General features: G+C 37.4%; 2 protein-coding genes across 2 annotated transcripts; one reads left to right on the top strand and one right to left on the bottom strand.

Moving 5' to 3' along the window:
• LOC108676479 (GTP-binding protein 4) lies at positions 1–10,602 on the bottom strand. The gene is made up of 10 exons (XM_018164559.2): positions 10,456–10,602; positions 5,241–5,309; positions 4,721–4,891; positions 4,073–4,177; positions 3,624–3,758; positions 3,191–3,269; positions 2,333–2,640; positions 1,340–1,861; positions 913–1,145; positions 1–395 (listed from the first exon to the last, which is right to left on the bottom strand). Exons 2-10 carry the CDS (start codon positions 5,286–5,288, stop codon positions 50–52), a joined length of 1,947 nt encoding a protein of 648 aa, XP_018020048.1. The 5' UTR covers positions 5,289–5,309; positions 10,456–10,602; the 3' UTR covers positions 1–49.
• A 354-nt stretch (positions 10,603–10,956) lies between these two features.
• LOC108676481 lies at positions 10,957–18,809 on the top strand. Its single transcript, XM_018164561.2, has 2 exons — positions 10,957–11,099; positions 14,485–18,809. The coding sequence occupies exon 2, from the start codon at positions 15,085–15,087 to the stop codon at positions 18,598–18,600; it is 3,516 nt and encodes a 1,171-aa protein (XP_018020050.1). The 5' UTR covers positions 10,957–11,099; positions 14,485–15,084; the 3' UTR covers positions 18,601–18,809.
• The last annotated feature ends 4,771 nt before the right edge of the window (positions 18,810–23,580 follow it).

Raw genomic sequence — 23,580 nt, 5'->3', positions numbered from 1 at the left:
TTGGCATTCAAATTCATGTATTCCAGGATAGTTGTTACTCCCCAATAATTTAACGACGCTGAGTGCCGCCGATGCCGCGCTTGCCACTGAACAGATGCTTGGGCTTGAGGTCCACAATATGACGATCACTCTCGTGACTCTGGCCCTTCATCTGCCTCTTCCTGACGGCCTTCTTGAGCAGCACCTTTAGCTTGGCTCGCTTCTCAGGGTCAGGCTCCCCGGCCTCGCCGCGAGGAGGTCTCGAGCACGAACGGGCGCGTGACTCGGAGAGTCGCATTTTCTTCACGGGCATTTCGGAAGGGTCTCGGGATTGGGATCTTGATCGCTTATCGACTGTTGTGAAGCCAGCCTTCTTTGTGTCGCTCATGTCCACGCCAAGGCTCTCAAACTTGTCCCTGAACATGGCAAATAGAAATTGTCTGAAAATTGCAGATGTCTCGACACCTAATATCACATTTGAGGGGAAATGCACTGAATATCCTGTACCCACTGTTTCCTTGCTCAGTTTTAATAAAGAAGCAGACATGCAATTAATTATAAAGTGTGCGAGTCTGTTATGCGTGGCATTTGATTTTTTTTTGTTATTTACGCATGTATCCGAAATATTTGCCTTGTTTAACTCTATCAACAAATTCTAATATCAAGTATGTGAAGAGTTCATGGAATAATTTTTAAATTCCCTTGATTTAATCTATGAATTATGGTGATTATTTGTTATTATTATGACTGCTGATGATCAATTAGACAATTGGAGGTTTTTCTATCCCGAGCAACATCAGATTCACATGCACGTATTTTAAATTCATAATTCTAAGCTCAAACATTCTAAAGCTCGAACCCTCTCGTGTCTTATTCCAAATTGTTAACAGATTATGATCACTCGTGCATTCATACGTAATGCCGAGAACTGACCTGAGAGTCGACGTGGTTCTTTGAGGAACCTTAACCTTTGACGCTCTGCTGGTAGTCCTGATACCGACGCCGTTGTCGAGACGTGCATTGATGAGGTTAATGCCGATCTGCTCCTTGATGCGAGCACCGAGCTGCAGGAACCCGCGGTCCTGTTCCGTCTCATCGTCAGTGTCGCTGTCGTAGAAACCAGCGTCTACACGGTCTGCCTCTTCCTCCATCAGTTGCTTCAGTTTCTGCGACAGCAAATAAAGTTAATACTCAGATTCAATTTGGGATTGCATACACCAGAGAACCATTATAACATGACATTTTGTCATGAGGAGGCTAGAAACTTGTAAAAATACAAGTACATTTGAAATGATTGTTACTTCAGTTTCAGAAATTATCAAATTAATCACTAAATCAGCTACAAATAGAATGTTTTTACCTTCTCGAAATTCTCATCAATGAAGTCGGCGATATTTTTCCCATTCCAGAACCTAGGGATCTTGTCTGTCTTCCACTCGTCGTTGGCAAGATCCTTGTGCTTGTTGTAGTCAAGAACATAATCATCTCCTTGCTCTTCTTCGATGTCGGCTTCAAACTTATAGTTGGGATCTGACTCTCGGAGGTGGCTGACGTATTTATGCTGCGCTTGCAATGCAGCAACTTTAGGTGGGATGTAGGGAGGTCGTTCCTTACCATCACTTTTGGGCATGGCTACATAGACCCTGTTGAGGACACCTTCGGCTCTTTTGGCGTGCAACTTGGTATTCACACGCTGGTTCAGAAGCTTCTCGCACGCAGCGTTGCGCACATCCATCACTCCCGCCTTTGTGTGCGTTGAGATCTCAAAGACTGGCACACCTTTGTCTTCAATAGCCTTGATGGCTGCGTATTTCTCAGGGCTTTGTTTAGCCAGTTGCTCCAGTGTCGTTATGTCAGTCTTGTTGCACACCAGAAGCATCGGCTGTAATAGGAAATCATTTTAGTCAATAGATAGAATATACTGGTTGTGATCACTTGTGGTTTGGTTGTGGAAACGTGCAAACAATACTAATAAGAAATGTTTGGGAAAAGGTACATATAGTATTGAGTGAAATTGCGGAGAATCAATTTGAAGGGAAACATGATACTGAGACAATATTAATACACTGGCTAAATGTGTTCTATTTTATAGTAGAACCGATGTTATTACCAAGTAAAAGAGTCAAAAGGTTTTCGGCAGTCCTTTGCAGAGTAGCACATGGAACAAGTTCAGTTGGCAAGTAATATTGCATTTTAATGATACAAAGTTAGTCAATTATTTGTAATGCTTTTTCGTTTTTTTTCATGGAGCAGTTACGAAGTATAAACCTGCACAAAATTACTTGAAAAAACTGTCTAAAAAATATTTGACAAAAAAAGTAGTTAAAAGGGGAAAGTATCAAGTAGCACAAACCTTATCCGCAAAAAGAGGGTTGATGCAATGGAAGATCTTGAGCTGGTTTTCGATGGTGATGTCGCACGTCTCGGAAAGATCCAGGAAGAAAAGTATGGCAGACTTGATGTGAGTGAGGGCAGAGATTGCCTGCAGTTCAATGGTGTTCATTTGGTCAAAGGGCCTGTCGAGAATGCCAGGAGTGTCTATCACCTGCCAGCGCAGGTAGTCGTAGTCCATGTGGCCAACAAAGATGCTTTTGGTGGTGAAGGCGTAGGGCTGCACCTCCACTTCAGCACGCGTCAAAAGGTTCATGAATGACGATTTGCCTGAAAACAAGGTTTAAGTTAGGACGGTCAGCAAAGAGTTGAGTGTCTCGAAACTGCATAAAAGAGGATTCGTGTGGACGTGAACGTATATTGAGTAACGAGATCTTGCAACTCAATCCTTATTTTTCATCTACCAGCATTTGCATTATCCTCTTCATTCAATAATCAATTTTGAGTTTATTATGAATACACCAGTAGAAATGTTGAACAACATTAACATTATGAATATATATTTATTTTTACGTAATACCGTATCCGCGACAGAATGTAAAATTTCTCAATACCCTATGAAAAAGCTCAACTTTGCCTCAAAAGGATTGAAATGGTTTAATCAAAATAGGATATAAAGATGGTAGAATACAAATGTCGCAAAAAATTGAATGCAGAGCATATAAAAATAAATTTAAATCGGAAAAAAGAAAGATAATGAAATGATTTGCACGTCATTTAGTGATTAAAGAGGTATGTTGAAATATAGTGAATAACTTGATGTTCGACAGTTTAAATTTTTCATTTAAGGTGCAAGGCATGAAGTGTTTTGATAGCTCACCTGCATTAGGGCAGCCACAAATGAGTAGGGTTCTGTCATTGGGATCGATCGTCGGGAGGCGAGACAGATGCTGGCGGACCTGGAAAAAGTGCATAATGAAAATAGTTAGAAATTATACTTTCTTAATAATATTTTATTATGTTACATGCCTGCGCACATAGAAAGTCTTTTCGTCATCGATTGAGCTTGAATTACAGCAGCTTTGTTCTTAAACTGGTAGTATCAAATGTGAAGATAAAAATTATATATTTTGCCACCTAGCAGAAATGGAGTTTTTTTACCGAACAACTGTACCTATCATGGGCAAATTATTATTACATTTTGAAGCTGTAACAAGTGACAAATAATTTTAAGCAATTTTAAATGACCACCAAGATTTAAAATTAATAAAATACAGTCCAAAGCAAAGACACAGCACTAAGGTTTAACTCACCTCCTCCAGGAAAACAAAGACAGGCGCCTGATGTTTGACAATAGTCACCATGCGCCCTAAAGCTGCCTTCTTTAGACGCTTGCAACGGAACAGCGAGTCTCCATACTTCAGCAACTTTATGTAGTCTGAGCCAACCTAATAAAAAACACAGTGTTATATTCAAACAATTAGATTACATATGATCAAAGGTTATGAGAGGAATCAACCATAATATGACTTTACAACGCCAGAATTTTGAATGGCTCACCATGAACGGCAACAATTATATTTTACATGAATGTAAGTATTACAGAACCTATGACAAGTCCAGGTCCTACTTATTGCCGGTGAAAAATTGAACTGCTTTATTCCTTAAGAATTGTAGATGCTACAATACACTGAAAGGAATAAATGTGTACGAGCAATAATAAGTTGCAGCATGCATTTGATTGCTAAGCAACAATACTGACCTTGGTGATGAGATGGACAGCTGTGTTTATCTGACCCAAGGCAATCTTGTAATGTTGCTTGTCATAGTTGATATTGAAAAGGTCAGCATAGAAGGGATGAAGGTCCTGAAATGCAATGATAATTGTGAGCAGGAAATTTGAGTCAAAACAAATGATTAAATAAAAATATAATGAAGTACGTACTCTATTCAAATTTCATTACCGGACAGGGGGTACAAAACCGGACAAAATCGAGTCCAGTAATTAACTCTGCAATTAGTTTGTACTTAAAAACCGGACACAAAAATAAATGAACTACATTACCGGACACCAAAAAATGCCAACCTCGTTAGGTTAGGGTTAGAGTTAGGGATAGGTGTGTCTAAAACCCTTCTTTAGGTTGCTAGAGACCGTTTTACTGAGGTTAGGTCTAGCCAGGTCAAGTTTTTTTATGTATTTTTTGCAATTTAGCAAAAAAAAAAAAAAATCAAAGTCCGGTAAAGTGGAATTATGACTTCATATATATATACCTATATATACATCAACTATATGAGTAATATGACTATAACAAGCACAAGGTAGCATCTAAGAAATTCATATTCTACCAACTTAGAATTGTATGATGGTATCAGTCTCTTACCAGCACCTTTATCCACAACTTATACTTACATTGATTTTAGGAAATTCTTGCAGAATCATATTAAAGCGCTCAACAAACTGCTGCTGAATGAAGCGAACTTTGACCATGTAAAATTTTCTGATGCGCGAGATGACAAAGTGACGTCTGATAACTGTGGGGGTTCTGCGCTGTGTGCGCGACAGCATGACATTGATGAACTCCTGCAATTAGAGTAATTGTTAATAATATAATCATGCAAATTATTCCACTTCCACTTTCAAACAACCTAATTAATATAAATATTGAATACTCCTAGGTACTTTATTAAATTAACACATATATGTACAAAATTTCAATTGATAAATGAAAGGCAACTGATTATATGATAAATATATAATATTTTAGATTATTGAATTCATGTACTGCATACTGTACATATAGGTATATATATTTATAATAGAATACTATCATAAGTCTTTCTCAACATAGGTACAAAATTCTGTGTAGGTAACAATTAAGACCAGGAGAAAATGCAGGTTTTGATTTATAAATATTTATAAAAATACTCACATCTGCAGTGTGTATGGTAGTAATCTTTTTGAAATTATATTGAGACATGATGGATGATTTTTGCTGCACCTGTTGTGAAAAATACCAAAGCAAACATAAGAGATATATTTCAAGCATAATGAAGTCAAATAATGAGCTCCCAAGATTTTTCATATCTACCTAACAGTACCAACCAATCACAGTCTGAGCTTTATGTTCTATGCAAGTGTGCAATACTTAAAGCTTAGCATCCAAGTTTTTGATGCTGCATTGACTGATGACTCTTGAAGGCTGATAGCCAACATGGAACTAATATTCATAAAGATTGGATATTCACAAATAGCAAATGATTAATAGGAGATGATGGACTACAAACCACAATCAATGAAGAACTAAGAAGAAGCAGATCAATAAGATAAATACCAATCTATGGTGTTTATTGATTGAGTATTATGACAAAGGAGCTGGACTCAAAAACATTTTCAATAAAAATTTGGTCAATTTGTGAAGAGTTGTTTTGCCTTTAAATTTCTATTAAAGTATGCATCAGTTGTGCCAGGTCAGGAAAAGTCCTACTTTTTTCTGAAATATGGCAGCTCTACGGCCTCTACCATCATATAATTTCAGTAGGTATGAAATCTTGCGGCTCTACTGTCATGTATTTATGTTTGATTGAAAAATTGTGGTTTGCAATCCGCACACATGTCAATATATAAAATTTTCAACTTCCGCAATTTGCATTACTTTACTACTGCCACCAAAATATCCTGCAGAACGTAATCATTGTAATGATAGCAAGTCAACCTACCAAACATTTTGTTGAAGATGGCACATAGTTGCAGTCATGTCAGAGTGGTCAGACTGCATTAACACGTGTTGAGCTTACAGTAAAGACAAATGTTATTGTTGCCATTTGACTGTTTCAATGTTAAATTAGAGACTTTGGGTAACACATGAATGGACTTTGTTAATAAGTTTGCAGCTTGTAAATGGTCCAACATGGCCAAGAAATGCCAGGGTGCAGAAAGTGGGCGAACATCGAAAGATATTTGCTGATGCATCAGCAGCAAAATTTACACCTTCTGACAATCTTGCTGACATATTTGAATTGAAATTATTGAATTTTAGGAATTACTTCAAAATTAGGTACTGTAATCAAAGTTGCTTGCAGCACTTTCTTATTAAAAATTACCCGGCAATGGGCAATGGATCTTGAAATTGGCTGGTGACGCTTTGGGCTAAAAATCCTTATCTTGGCAATGCTGCTTGCATGCTCTGCACCCTGGGAGATATGGAATTTATGGCTTAAAAAAATGGAATCATGACTTGATGAACTGGAATCACGGCTGGCAAATCCATAAAACCATGGCTCAAAAAATTCAGTTGTGGCTTGCCAAGTAGATATATTTCATGCCTGAGTTGTGCAAGAATTAATATTGTATTTTTCATCAATTTTGCGCTATTCTAAAATATTCAGATTAATATTTAGTTGCATGAAAATTAGACGAAAAACAACCTGTGATAGCGCAGCTGTACAAAATCACTAACAAAATATTTTTCTGTGATCATATGTACCGTAAAATGGGGTAACTTAGACCGGCGGGGTAACTTAGACCACTTTTCGTTTTTTTAACAAAAACCCCCACAACTCAAAAACTATTTGATATAGAAAAATTTTGTCAATGGGCATTAAAGGCCTAATACTGAGGCTACATAACACAATAGAAAGATTTGAAAAGTTTGCATATCTAATAGGTTAAAAAATTAAAAATGTGACCCACGAAAAAAAGCTATTATTTTAAGCCTGTCAGAGTGTTGGAATTAGTTTTTATGTGTCTAAAACCATCTCTTAACTTAATCATCTATTAATTTTTTTACCAATTGAAATCAGCAAATAGGGTAAACGCGGTATATTCCGACACATTAAGGACGCATTGAGAAATGAAAAACTATAAAAAAATAACCGTATGCGTTATTTGAGTTCTGTTTGCTTTATGTGACTCGCAAAACACCGTACTACGTGCCAGCAACAATGAAACGTCACAAAATGTTGCCATATTTATTTAAAAGCCTTTAGAATGCAAACCTACCAAATCCCTATATTCCGACACTTTGTGTGGCAATATTTGGCACGTGGTGAGGCGTATTCCGTCCGCGCTTCAAATTCTACCGATACATAATGCCGTCATCCACCTGTTCGAATTCCGTTTGCTGTGTGAGCTGTATTGGAATACAACACGGCTTTGAATTAGAACACTAATGAATATTGAACACTACTTAATTACGCTTTTAATTAACAACTATTAAGCTTTTAATTAAGCAAATTTTAATTTTTGTACATAGCTTGGAACGATCTGTGTGTGTCCAATTCAAGTTGTGACGGAATTAGTTTTCATGTGTATAAATCCATTTCTCAACTTAATCATCTATTAATTTATTTACCACTTGAAATCAGCAAATACAAGTATACCTAAAGCAGTGTGGAAATCCAGAGGGGTAATATATTAACTGGTAAACATAGCAAATTGGAAAGCAGGACCCAAAAATCTGGAACGTCCAGCCAGTGTGGAAATCCAGAGGGGTAATATATTAACTGGTAAACATAGCAAATTGGAAAGCAGGACCCAAAAATCTGGAACGTCCAGCACACTTCCACTTTCAGTCGATCATCATCACTGATGAGTCTCTGCAAGATGCCACAGCTGTTTCTTTGAAAAAAAAAACAGTGCTTGCATCATCACAGTAACAAGAATCCAATCAACGCTTGAACGCGTCCAACGTAACAGTCACAAGAATCCAATCAACGCTTGAACGCATCCAACGTACTGTCACAGGGATCCAATCATTCACTCACAAATACATGAAAAACTGCCTATGATTCAATCCACAAATACAAAACTGACCACCAAATCTCCTTTCGTTGCGATCAGCCGAACAAAAAAAGTAAACAAAGAAGGTAGCAGGGATACCAACCGCACCGGCAACCAATGTGAAACCGACATCAATATAGTCATGTGAAAAACGGAGATATGAATTCTTCTATATTAAAAATTTATCAGTAACTGACATTCAACGGAAATTAGAATGGTTTAATAACCTTCGTAAATATTTTATATTATACATGCATGCAGAATCAATCGTGTGCAACAGTGGCGGCACTGGCGGGAATCTAGTAATGACGGTTAGTGGTTAGTTGACGGTGGGTGAGGTAGTTACAGAACATTACTGCAGATAAAGCTCCCAAACTTCGAGACGATAATTGAGTGAAAACTTTACATGATATATTGTGAGCCTTCTAAAGTTTTAATAATGAAGAAATCACAAGGTTCACAGAATCTAAAGGTTTGAATGCTAAACTTTTGACTTTTGAGTACTCTATTGACGATCGAGTCTATTCTAGTCAGTCAACTGTGAAGTGTCATGTTTGTTGTGCATTGCCTTTTCTTCGAGAAGTTTCTCCAACTGCTGATGAGTGTCTCCTCAATTTGAAAGCTGAGGTAACAAATAGGTGCCATAAATGTTTTTTTATATTTAATTCGAAACTATTATGTTGCGACTTGCGAGTAAATAGTATTTCCTTCTGTAGATCCATCTCTCTTGCTAATCTGTGAGACTGTGAGTAATGCGCGCAATTAACAATCTTGCATGGGACCTTCTCTGTGTTGCCTGACTTGATGTTCATACGATCATAGCTACCGTAACCGAAGCCGATTTCTGATGGCCTGCAAACCTGTTTCTAGTTGCCTGGAACGTTTTTTTTAAGGCGGAACACTTTTTTTATGTGAACCACAAATTTTAGAATTCCACATTGACCTAAAGGATTCCTAATATATTCACAGAGGTATTTAAAAGTCTCAAACCATAATATTCTTCCTATACAAACAGTTATTCACTATTTGGTAGTGCAAGGTCAACTGTCAAATTTGACACATTTTTCGATGATCTCACTGGGTAGCCGGTAGGCGGTAGCGTGCATTGTCTCTCTTTGGATCTCAATATTTTCCCGCTAGATGGCCAAGACCTAGTGTTTATGCATTAGTTCGACGCGCAAATGTATGACATCACCATTTCAACCATCAATGAATGCATGGAACTAAAACAAAGCTTAATATAAAGGAAAAACTAGCGAGGTGACGGAATTACCCACGATGTTGGAATATACCGCATTTACCCTACAAGTATACTTAAAGGATTCCTAATATATTCACAGATGTATTTAAAAGTCTCAAACCATAATATTCTTTCTACACAAACAGTTTATCACTATTTGGTAGAGCAAGGTCAAGTGGTAAACTATCAACTTTGACACATTTTTCAATGTTCTCACTAGGTGATACGCTCCCTTTGGATCTCAAGATTTTCCTGCCAGAAAGCCCAGACCTAGTGTTTTGGCAAATGGCAATAGTATGGCGCGCAAAAGTATGACCTCACTATTTCAACCATCAAGTAGGGCATGGAACTAATAAATAGCTTAATATAAAGGAAAAAAGTTGAGAAGTGTCGGAATTACCCACGACATTGGAATATACCGCATTTACCCTATCGCCTATGTCTATGACTATGAGGCTATGAGCATGAGGGAATAGGGTAAACGCGGTATATTCCGACATCGTAGGTAATTCCGTCACTTCTCTAGTTTTTCCTTTATATTAAGCTTTGTTTTAGTTCCATGCGTTCATTGGGAAGTTCAGTTTTGCATTGAAATCGATGGTTATTTGTGAAAAATATTTTCGATTGTGATACTATAACATTTCTGATTGTGAAGTAATTTTCATTGTGATATTGACACTTGACAGAAGTGTCAACATTTGAACATCGAAGTTCTAACATCATGGCTTGGCCAATTTTACCGATGTCATTGTCATTTTTCACGTCATTGATATAAATCTGGAAGCAACGTAAGTAAGTAAGGAATTTCCCAGTTCAAATATGTATTTATTTACTTATATCAACTTCGAAACTGTACATATTTTAAAATTGAGTTGTTATGAGACCATAACTGAGAAAATGTTGCTCAATGGGTTAGTCCAGTCGTAAATGAGACTTTCGTCCCCCGCTGAGCCGGACCGGTCGATGCTCTTGCAAACGCATAAGTACTCACAATAATTCCCTGCCACCATGCAGTTTACATCATTCAGACATGAGACATACCCACGATTTTGAATATAGCATAGCAGAAACTTATTTTATTAACGTATTTGCACGACATATCTAGATGAATAGGTACTTTGCTTACAAGTAACGATGAAGGGTGAATGAAGACTCAATTCTGGCAGTATTAGAACCTAATATTGAAGAAACATTATTACACAGTACACACGTAGAGACGGTATAGCTGACTGCGGGCTCCCCTTCCCGCAAAGAAAGGTTGATTGCGATTTAGCTGATGCTCCTTACGAATAAGAAGTAGGTTAAATTGTGTTGAACGAACCATGCAACAACAACAACCATGCATTGTGTTGAATATTTAAAATATGTTAAAAATTCACCAAAAAGTTTCTAGAATTACTCACAATCCTATCGAATATTTTTGAATAAAACAATAACAGTTATCATTGGTTAGGGTTGAATCGCGTTTCCTTGTTCAAAAATTGCATTTAAGCTCAATACAATTGTTTCATAGTTAACTATATAGGAATTGGGATATGTATCTTTAGAAACCTTCCAATTTTGCAATGGAACGATGAGATTTTTTCGCGAATCTTCCGGCATAGCGTATAGGATAGAGTCACGCAAATTCGCATTCAGAAAAAAAGATGAAACGAACAGGTTATCGATGATGAGTAGTGTGAGTACATGCTCACTACACAGAACACTGATACTGAGGACAGTGAATGACTGGTTATTGATTACCATACAGATGCTTTGCCTATTTGGATGGTGAGTAACTTTCTTTCAATTTCTCTGTAAGAAATAAATTATTATTTGATAATAATATCCATGTCTTCTCATTTGTCTTGAAGAATCATGTTTACATCCAATGATCCAGCTGTCCAGGGCCCCAGACTGTCCAGTCCAGTGTCCAGATCCATGAAGCTAATTCCTAGTTAAATTTAGAAGTCTAGGTTGAACTTCGAAGGTTTGTTTCCAATATTGTACATGTCTAGCAAAAGATATATCTGATTGAAATTTGAATTTGATGGTTTTACAAACATTAGAAGTTTAGAACCCCCAACTGGAGCTGAATAGCCTACACTACTGGCTACAGTCAACAGTGCTGGAAAAGTCAAAAGTTCTACTTTTTTCTGAAATATCGTGGCTCTAATATTATATATTTTTTGTAGGTATGAAATCTTGTGGCTCTAATCAGACCAGGCATGGAATATATCTACTTGGCGAGCCGCGACTGAATTTTTTGAGCCGTGATTTTATGGATTTGCCAGCCGTGATTACATTTCTACGAGCCGTGATTCCATTTCACCGAGCCGTGAGTTCCATATCTCGGCCATGAAAAGCCATTTACGAGGTGCGAATGTATTTACATAGTCCATGCACTTGTTACCCCAAATCTCTAATTTTACCCTTAAACAGTCAAACGGCAACAATAAAATTTGTGTCTACTGTAAGTTCAGCACACCTTAATGCAGTCTGACCGCTTTGACATGACCACAACTATGCGCAAGCGCAATCTTCAACAAAACGTTTCGTTGATTTGTTTACATTACAATGTTTATGTTTTTTCTGCAAGATATTTTTGGCGGGAACGGTAAAGCAATGCGGATTGCGGAAGTTGAAAATTTTATGAAATGACATGTTTGCAAAGTGCAAACCGCGATTTTTTAATCAAACAAAAATTTATGACATTCGAGCCGCGAGATTTCATACCTACTGAAATTATATGATATTTGAGCCGCGATATTTCAGACAAAAATAGGACTTTTCCAGACTAGAATCAGACTAATGTCATCTATTTTTGTTTGATTGAAAAAATTGTGGTTTGCAATATGCAAACATGTTTCATAAATTCATAACATTTTCAACTTCCACAACCCACACAACCATGGCTGGAAAGTCTTATTTTTTCTAAAATATTGTAGCTCTAATATCATGTAATTTCAGTAGGTATGAAATTTTGCAGCTCTAAAGTCATAATTTTTTGTTTGATTAAAAAAATCGCAGTTTGTACTTTGCAAACATAAATTCCATAAATTCTAAAATTCATAAAATTTTCATCTTCCACAATCTGCAGTATATATACTCTGATTTGTCTGATATATATATGGCCCCCCTGATTTCAGACTTAAGTCACGCATGACTGAAATCATAGGGCTCCAGTGTGTTCACAACTTCACATTATGATTATATTATTAGGGAGCGGAACTTTTCTTCAGATGACGGTAGATAAAAAGGCAAGTTTCAGGAAGTAGTTTTTCTTTATTAACGACGTTTCGAATGCAACAAACACTCATTTTCACCGTCATCTGAAGAAAAGTTCCGTTCCCTGATAATATAAACCAACAAATTCTCTGGTCATCAATCGCACGTGTGTAAATAAGTAAATCCTGCCATCTAATAACAATACCTACATTATGTATATAATTTTTTCTCAATCAATATAATGTGCATGAACGTCATTTGTGGTGCAGCAGTTACTGCTGTTTCATAACTTTCATATATTTGGTATTCAACAGATGCAACTTGACTTCCTTGTTACCCACTTTAAACATTAATGAATTTAAGTTCTTAGATTACACTGCAGAGTTAAAATTTAATTCATTTATTATTTTCCATAACCTGCAGAATTAGTGGCAATTTTTTTCCACCTATGTTCCCTGCATAGCTTGTTAACAGACATACTAGTTTGTCTGATATTGCATTTACTTCTACAAAAATTGGGAAGAATGGTGCATTTTTGCCTGAAATTTTTATAAATCTCCCTTGAATGATAGGCATTTTTTCTTCAATTTTATTTTTGAAATTTTGCTAATACTTTAGATTGACTATACGTACATATGTAATGACTAAATTTTTTGTGTGATTAGTTTTTTGATTACTATGCTGGTGTGTAAGTTTCCTAGGACAGAATTTTTTATGAGTGCTGAATAATTTTCAAAGGTCAAAAACCAAACGGTAAGCTGAATCACATTTGGCAAGTCATAAATTGAGATTTGAATGGAATCTCTAACATGAGATATTTCCAATAATTTTGGAATTTCATCCCTAGATCATGCAATTTTGTTAACAATTAGATAAGATATAAGTAATTCAGGGTCATCTGGTGGTTCCAAAAATATAATTAATGGCTTGGAAAGTACCTACTATATATATTCCGTACCTGCCATAAATTGAATGTCAAATTTTCAACTTTATGATTGAAATTACAAGAAAGATATTACCTAGATTTTTAAACTTAATTTAGCCCCTGATGTCTTATTTTTTTAACTGAACTATATTGTAGTTTTTCTGCTTTAAGCAAGATACCATATCTACCAATGGTAACATAAAAATAAGTCCACACTTTATGAGTGCAATTATATACAAGAATTAAAATTGTTATGTCATTGAAATTTTAGCTTTAGAGTGGTACTTGACAAGGGTATTTCAAATTAATGGATCACAGAGCTGCTTGATTTCTGAACAAACAAAAATGTGTACATAACTATTTCAGTTTCCCTGAAATTGATGGTGATATTGGAGCCACAATATTTTACTGATGAGTTGCAATTATTCAGTCATGTGAAGTATGCAAAAGTCACAAATTGCTATTTATTCAAAACTTAAAAATACTTCCCCAGTATACCACTTTGACCTAACATTACTGACTCATCAGCTTAGGGGCAGTCAAACTTGTGTACATTTTTACAAGGTCAAGAAAAGCTACGTGAGTCTCTCTTGCTTGCAAATGCATAATAAGGCCATTTTCATAGTAGTAATAAATAAAAAATTAACATACCCATTGAAACTTGAAAAATGCATAATACAATTACAGTCTGCTTACGGATTTTGCTCATCAACATGTAGAAAATAATTGTTTGGTCATTGTAGCTATAGAAAGCTGAAAGACACCTGAAAGTGAGCCTAAACAGACCAGATCTTTGGATAATTTCATCAGTCTCTGACATCCTATATAATATCTTTTCACCCATACCTAACAACAACTAAAACAGAAACATTTACCTGCAGTTTCAAAAAAATCCCAGAAGTTTCCTGATAGCAGACAATAGCACAAGAACTGATTCAAGCCTCTTGAACTAGTATTTAATGAACATGCTTTCAAAAAATTTCACTTGTAAACATTCAGTAAAATGTTGTGTGTCTTTTCCAGATTGGGTACCCGAGTCTCCTTGGTTCCAGAAGCCTCTCAACTCTCCAAATTCAATTTATTTTTAGAATCCATGTAATATTTTAAATTTTGCTAAGAAGTTACTACATTGTTGTAGTTTCTGTACAATCTTATATTTAGGTTATAGTATATTTTCTTTCTCTTTGTTTGGCATAAATTTATTTCACATAAGTCTCTTTGGTTAGTCTTCCAAGATTATTTGGGAAAATTTTCAAAATTACATTTGTATGAATTCTAAATGGATTCTCCATTTAAAACTGTTGAAAAAATGTCTGTATTGAAATTTTATTAATTGAAACTGTTGGTAATTCTTCCAAAATGTCCTATCTATAAGCAAGGTTTATTACTTTAGGGCTGGCAATTTCAAAGCATCATTTGGATAAGCATTTGATACTTTTTATACTGTTCAATTCTTTATTGCAATTAACCATCCAAGCCTCACAATTTTCAATTTATTAGAGGTGTTATACTGTAGTCTGTACAATAATTAATTATTGAACTATTTTAGTAAATTTTTGTAGAGGAATTTCTTGTGTGTTGCATTGCATCATGTCTTAAATTAGGGACAATAACATTTGTATCATGACTTGTGTGCCAAATATTGATGTGGTCAACATACCAGACATGGCAATAAGGCAATCTGGTCTTGAGACAACTCCACTTTCACTCAGCAGTGGTATTCAGGAGCAGTTGTGCGAGATGAATTCTGCAAATCATGTGCTCAGTTCTATGACTTCGAATGCTGAGGGAAGGCTGGTTAAGGTTCTTCATGTGCCATGTCAACCAGACCAGGTTGACAGCAATATTGGTGGCTCACTTTCTTTCCTTAATTGTGATTCATTTAATGTTGTTAATCAAAATTATAATAGTTCTGAGAACTTGCAATCAATTTTGTCATCGTTTCCTCAACCTGTAGGAGATTTTTCTGCAAACACATCTTCTAGTTCTTCAGTATTGAAAGTTCCTGTCATAAATATTAATAATGAAAGTAGTACTGTCTGTAACGGTGAGATTCTTGTGGCACCAAACATGAGTTCAGGTTCCGTTGGTCCAATCATTCTGAACTCGGATATCTCTACGTCATGCAATGCCAATATTAATCCATCGAGTTACAACTATGAAAAAAATTCCGGAAAAAGTAAGTTTTCTGATGTAACTGCCCTCAAAACTCTTTTGTCAGCACTTCCAAGTGATCATAACTCCAGCGTTTGCAAAAAGTTCAGGCCAATACGCCCCAATTTTTTATCACAGTTCATAGCAAACATAAATCAAAATGTTACACCCACATCTGCAAAGAGAACCCTACTAAAACCGATTACAAAAAAAGATGGAATAAGTATTGTTAATTGCAATTTGAATACTCTAGATTCTGTTATTGATAATGCGGTAATTACTGTCGATGACGTGAAATTATGTGATCTCAAAGATGAGGAGTATATTCTGTTATGTGATGAAAAGGATAATGTTGGCAACAGAAGTAGCCAAGATCATTTTTTTCCGCGTCAAAAGGCACGCATTGTACGTCAGAAAAAAAAATCAGATACGAAGCCGTTATTGCACAAGAATGAAAACGCGTCTTTTTCTTTTGGTCATAATTTACCAGGTAGTGGTAAGATTATTTTGAATGATATTTGTATAATCTGTGGCGTCAGTGATACGATGTCAGAACATGTGGTTATTGATAATGTTTTCTGTGGTGAAACAGGTTCTGATACTCTCGATTATCTGTGCAAAATACTGAGAATAAAACGGAATGAGTTTGAAATGATTGGCAGCAAGCTTTGTGGTTACTGCTCGGAGTTGTTGAAGGAAATTAAAATGCTGGAAACAAATTTAATTTTGAAAGAAAATATGATTAGAGCCGCTTACAAAATTGGCTTGAAAAAAGTTCGTGCTTATGAGCAAAATTCAATAAAAAAATGCACCGAGCAAATTTTGGACATAAGCGACTTATCAAATCATAATGCAAACGAGAGTAAAGTTAGTGTTTGTGTAGATGCGTCGCATCCAAAGAGAAAACTATGTGGTGGCATTGTAATGCAAAAACAGCATAAGGATTTCACAACTTCGTCTAGCAAAATGTACTATGATTCCGAATTCGACGAGGAAAATACGGGAAACATCGGTGGTTCCGGCCACAGTTTAGACGAGACTAACCTATTATCCGCGCGTCTTAATCGCACAACGAAAGTGAAAAGAAGAAAGGTACCAAGGCGACGGCGGTTCCCATGTGACGACTGTTGCAAATCTTTTCCTTGTCGACGCAGTTTACTGGCACATGCTTCCTCCCACGAGAGGGGTTTCGATTGCAACGTTTGCGGCCGATACCTCACGACCAAGGTACGGCTAGCCACGCATCTCTTCAAGTTTCATGGAATTGGAGAAGAAAAGCTAAAGGCTGTGCGCTGTGATCTGTGCGACAAAAGTTTTCAAACGAAACAGGGCTTGGCTTACCACAGGAACGTTTCTCATCAGACTGGCTCCAGGTACGAATGCCCTCACTGCCAGAAGGTATTCAGCTATCATGCACTTTTCAGAAGTCATCTCTTGTTCGCACATGGCAAGAAGAAAATTATTTGCGAAACTTGCGGTGACATGTTTTTTACTGTGTCCAAACTAAACACACACATAAACGCCAAGCACAGAAATGCAAAAACCTGGCAATGTCTGGAATGTGACGTTCAATTCACCACGGGTACTGCATATCGTCATCACAACCTAGTAAAACATTATGATTCCAAGTTCTCCTGCGATTACTGTGACTCGAAGTTCAGGAAGAAGTCCGCACTTTTTTCCCATATGCGCGAGCACAACATTTACGCCTGTAAGTTGTGTAGAGAACTTTTCTCTACTGAAGACTTGCTTGAAACTCACATGTCAAGTGTTCATAACATTTCTCTTGCAAAATCTGCTAGAAGAAAGCATATTAGTTCATCGCACGGCCGGAAGCTGCGTCCCAAAATGTCATCTAATGATGCGACTGCTGAGACGACAAAAGCTTTCGTCGACGTATCTTCGGAATTGACTCGAATTGATCTCAACGATATATTGATCAATAATTCCTTCAACAACGGTTCCACTTTGCAAATGTATCATCGCGATCACACGGGAAAATTGCACGATTGTCAAGTCGGTGATGCGGAGGGCAAAATTAGTTCTTTCGGTATGATCGAGCAGGCTAGTGAGTTAGGAGTGCCTTCTCACTCGAACACTCTCACCCTTGGCGACGATGTATCTTTCATTAATGTCGAAATACTGCAGGGACTTCCTCATAACGATAGACATAATCTATCATCGAACGATTCCGGCCACAACATGCCCTTGTTGGATCATCTGGAGCGTGTAGAAAACATTTCCCCTAATCTAGGCGATAATATAGATGAGTTCGAAGGCGTAATGCACCCAAGCTTAACCTCGGACCTTAATTCTTCGGTTGGACATTTCCAGCCAGATGTTGGTCCCGACCATGTTGTTGCAGAGCTCGTGCACCGCGCTGTTAGTGGAATGGATAACGGCGGGCCTGAGTTCGTCTCTTCAATTGATCATCTTGATAATACAGGACTCCCTTCTGCCGTTCGCAACATGCAGTCGAGCTTAGAAACCATGAGCAGCGAGCTTGCGGGTGATATCCACGCACTGGAACCCTGCGTGAACGACCTGCGTTCCCCAGGAGGAGACATCACATCTGTTCATGAACTTTGTTCTGTTGACATGGAAACTTCCGTCGATGAACTCGGTGCCGGTGAACCAGTGACAGGCATAGCTGCGACTGTTGATTTAGTGAATTCTGAAGAAATAGACGTTGGTCATGAGAATCAAATGCACTCTGCTACCTCTGAAGTTCTTCAGTCATCCAGCATTTGGTTGAAGCAGAATGCCTGGGCCATGCTTAAAGGAGGTTCAGGAGACCAGAATCTTGCTTCTCTGCAGAACCTCTCCAATCCTACTATGGAAGACCTCGATATCAGCGTCATCGATGCTGACATTGTATCTAGTGATGTAATTAGCGCTAGTAACACAATTGATCTTGATGTTAATGTCGCGGATAAAGATAATGATGCGACATTGGAGGTGCTTGATGTCCATATGTCCGACTAGAGTGGAGACCATATTTTTCTTAGGCGCTCGTCCGAAATTATGTTTTTATGTTTTTTATATTAGAAGTGTTGATAAATTAGGATAAAAATTTATGCATTTCCCACAGTATGCGGGATTCAATATAGGTACTATCATTTATATCGCGGAGTGTGAATGTCTCCATGATTGTAAATTAAATTCATACATTTTAAGTAAATATTTTCAATTTACTAGTTTTTTCCTTTCATCCCAAGAAAACCGTTAAACTTATTGGCACCTTGTTCATTATAAATTCATTATAACAATTGATATTATTTTTTATATCAAATTCAAGCAAAATTTTAGTTTTATCAATTTTTACTCATTTGAGCAAATGTGTAAAACTCGTACTCACATATGACGTCTCTTTTTAGGCCAGAAATTGCAGGTTCTCGAAATGCAAGCCCAATTCGTGGGGAATTGAATAGATATACATGAATTTAACACTTGCCGAAATACATTACCTTTTCGACCGTAATTTATTCATTATTTTACTTCAGTTCCTGTTCAAAATCAACATTTATAAAATTCTCAACAAATTGTTCAAAATATAAAAATACTGTGAGCTCTGTTCATCGTATTCCTTCCGGAAGTTTGAAAGTGGCTGCGAATGCTATAGAACCTGTCCATTGTCTTTACAGATATATTCTAGAAGAAAATATTTCGATTGATAGCAGTAAATTTTCGGAACTCAGATGATTTCAACTCTAATTAAAAACAAATTGATTGATTAACAACTCTGGCATGCGAGACTGTATTTTCTGGAGTCAAGGTGCGAAATTCGTAGTGAACAATGACATCGCTCCGACAACAACAACAAGAATGCTCTTCCTGCCCAGACTCGACGACCTCTGGAAGAGAAAGTGCGATCAGGTTCAAGGTGAAGAGTTCAACTCGTTACATCATGCGAATCATTTAATTTTATAACATTCAATTAAGTGTTTAGGAACAGATTGATACATGATCATATCACTTGACTAAATGTTTTCTTGGAAAGCGTATTACCAAAAAGCTCTATTTTGAATAGATTTCATGATATTCTTCGTCATAAAGTGGATTTCATATCTGCTGTAATCATGATCTAATACTTGGTAGAATACGTTGCCATACTTGCCACATTTTATCTACACATTTATTTCATCTGAGTTCATGACCTGGTACAAATTTTATTTACAAAACTGCGTTGTTTATGAAGGATATGAAAACATTGTGTTGGCACCAAATTATGTTTCTTTATTATTCAACTTTTATGTCTTCGCCAAGTCATCGCAGAAGAAAGCGCGACTTCCTTCCCGCGCGGAGCAGATGTTCAGCGTCAGAAGAGGATAGAACTCAACTTAGTGAGCTTTTTGTGCAACCACGAAATATTATTATTATTAACAACTTGTCCAACGCAAAAAGCAGGTGCGATATTTTAAGTGAGAGAAATACATTTTCTATATGTTCTGATTTTATTTTATTATTTGGACTTCAATTGAGCTGAAGCTACTCACGCGTGAATTGAATCCTTTTTAGCACATATTCTCGTACATGGAAAAAGGCGCTATTGTACTCGCCATGTCCGTCTGTCTGTCTGTCCGCCCGTGACTTCACGTTTTTGTCAACGAGAAAATGCACTCTGTCACTCACTGCAGTGAGTACTGAGTTACATTTTTTCACATATAGTCGATAAAACTTTGTTGAATTAACGGTTTATTTTGATGAAATTCTATTTTGATCACAGTCTACTTACGTAATTAGAATTACTGAGGTCTAGATTAATCGTATTAATAGCTTCAGCTTGAATAAAACTTAAACTCCGTGTTATATCTTGCCTTACCTACATTAGACGATGATAAAACATCCCTATACAAATGATTTCATTTTGGACCGCGATTCACCGTAAATTTCAAGCCGATCAAACGTGTTATTACGAGATTATTAAAAAGTTTTGCTATAAAAAATTTCTATCAGACGTCTTCGTTTTTGTGGAACTCGTCACGTGAAGGCGGTCGAATTGCCCCTCCGAAGACATGACATCGTTCCGGGACACGTCCCTCAAAACTTGATGGATTCTAGAGCCCCTGCCTCCTCGACAAACTTGGCCTTTGAATTGCGTCCTAAGCAATAAATTTTGAGGCAACAATTAAAAAAAATTCTAAAATTTTAAAATTTCGGGTAAATTTTGGAAAACATAAATAATTATGAAGGTGAGAATACCACCAATTTAAATAGGATTCATTGGCGAACAACACATTGGAATGTGTAACAATGGTACCGATAGTGTTTATAGAAATAAAAATTTGAAACTAATATGACTGGTTAAATTTTGAGTTGAGGGAAAATGTCTTGCTCAACTTGTGATATTAATTGGAAAGTTCTCTAGTAGTTCAGGGTCCCTAACACAAGAGGTCGTAATTATTCACGAGAATTTCATCTGACAGGTTCCAGTTAGTTTAGCTTCTAAACATGAATGGCGCGATAGATCATATCCTAGATCAAGCTTTGAAATATAGTTTATATAAAAACCTCGAAACTTTTTCAAGGCTTATGACGTTACTTAATTTTATTTGTGTTTACAATACTCCCAGGCGTGTACGTGTGTGAGAGTGTGCGTCGTTACACTCGTCAGTGTACATCCGACCAGCTGTTTAAGCGCGTCACTTCCTCTCACTTTCACTCTCGCTACACTCACCTCTCAGATAGCCCCTGCCCATACATGCTTGTGTTTTCTTTACTTGCCTCCCAGTCCTTTTTTTAATACACTTTGTATTTTAATAATTCAAATTTTTACACCACATTCTTTAACCCCAAAGTTAAATTCAAATTCTTTCCGTATCTTATTTATTGACAAAAGTAAATATTCATTTTTTTGTTCACTTCCACTCAATGATTTTCCATTCTTCACATTTTTTCAATTCATTCGTAGTATCTAATTTTTTAATTTTATCTTCTATTGTCATAATTTAACGAAATTTCGACCCCACGTAGAATTTAATTTTATTTTTCCTTGTGTTACAGATCCAATTGAAGAAATTTCGGACATTTTTCGCACATTTTATTCACAAGTTTTAATCCTCAAGCTTTTTTTGTGATGCCTACGTTAATTTTCAATAAGTGAGGTTTTTGTTCAATCTTATATTTATATTATCTTTTCATAATTTTTGCATGTATCCCACAACTTCATTACGTATCTCTCCACTCTTTCACTATCCCAACGCTCTCTCGCGTGTTCCAATCCTTGTATATCAATCTAACACACGTATCCCACCAAACTCACGTATCATGCTACTCCCTCGCATTTACTGACAGTTAGCTTTTTTTTCAACACTCTCTCGTGTATCCTAATCCTCACGTACCAATCCTATCAACATATCCCACAACTCCACTCCGTATCCTACCACTCGTGTCCTATCACTCCATTGCGTAGATCAAAATTTAACATTTCTCCTATCTCCACACCTTTTCACATTTCCCTTCACTCCATCCCGTATTCTCTATTTTACGCGTATCTAACCGCTTTTCCGAAGTTAAAAAATTCGCCAATTAAACTTATTCCGCATACCTTTTCCAATTTATTCCTTGCGTACTCTTCTCCTTAAAATATCCTACAATTAACTTACGTACGGTATCTCACTCACCCTTCTCGTATCACACGAGTTCCTCTCACAATCTCACTCACGTTTATACGTGTCCGCCCGCTCGCTCGAGTACCGCCACACTCCAACATACATCCCCTAACCCCCTCGCGTATCTCCCCGCCATGTATTCCTCCTAACGTATATAAACTCTCCCCAGCAATGTCACTGACCCCTCACTCTCACAGACTCCCCACGAAACCCCCGCGTCTACCCCGAGTTCAAGTAGTCCACCCCCCGTTTTTTGATGTATCTACCTCTGTGAAACTACTTATTTAGACACATTTCTAGCCCGCCGGTTTGTGTTACATCTTTTCTTACCTTAAATTTTCCATGATTGTTAAGAATTTGATGGCTACTCTTTCAGTAGCCAAGTTTGGGCTAATGTTTTTAATGGTTTTGACTCCTCCCAGGGCTGCCCCTGCGTAGCCCGTAGTCCTGCCGACGGTCTAGAGCAGACCGCGAGAACTGCTCCTCGACGCCGGTTCAGCACAACCGCTGTGGTTGTGGTGCTGTCTCGGTTGCGAGAGCGGGAGAGTGTGCTCTGGTTGTGTTGGTGACGTGCTACCGCAGTGGTTGCTGTATTTTCTTGGTTGCGAGTTCGAGGATGGGTACGCATCTGGTGCTGGCTCCGTGCTACCTCTTTGGTTATGGTAGTTCTAGTTCGATGGTTGCGAGCGTATGTGAGGGCGCACTGGTTGTGATGATGTACTACCGCATCAGTTGTGGTGCTCTCTTGGTTACGAACGCGAGTGAGTGCGCAGTTGTGCACTGGTTGTGATGTTAACACACTACCGCAGTGGTTGGGGTGCTTCGATGGTTGCGAGCGTTAGGGAATTTGCACTGCATGGTTGTGCTGGTGTCGTACTACTGTATACCTTTGTGGTTGTTCAATGGTTGTGAGCGTTAGGGGGATTGCACTGCTTGTGATGCTAACGCACTACCGCAGTGGTTGTGGTGCTCCTATGGTTTTGGGAGCATTAGGTTATGGTCGTGCGGGTAAGATGGTTTGGTTGTTATCAATGTTCGTGTAGGCTTATAGCTACATTAGGCAGTAGGATTGTTATATATGTAAGGCTTGGTGGAGATGTTTTGGTCGCGTAATTGCTTTTTGCCATGTATGTAGAGAGGCCCACAGGTTGAGGTAACGTATTATTGTGGCGAAATATTGTAGTTTCCCCGTACATGCTTCAATTATTTATATGTATTTTAGACGGGCAGAACATCTACTTTTGTACTGTGGCTGTTTTATTGTGTTGACGAAAAACATAAAACGTCTACAACTGATTGAGCGTTATTTGATTAATTAGTTACGTCTGGTCATGAATTAGCTCAGTAGAGTAAA

Source organism: Hyalella azteca, unplaced genomic scaffold, assembly GCF_000764305.2.
Source record: "Hyalella azteca isolate HAZT.00-mixed unplaced genomic scaffold, Hazt_2.0.2 contig11629, whole genome shotgun sequence".
Taxonomy (NCBI): domain Eukaryota; kingdom Metazoa; phylum Arthropoda; class Malacostraca; order Amphipoda; family Hyalellidae; genus Hyalella; species Hyalella azteca.
Note: the sequence above shows the minus strand (reverse complement) of the source record. Positions and strands in the feature narration are given on the sequence as shown.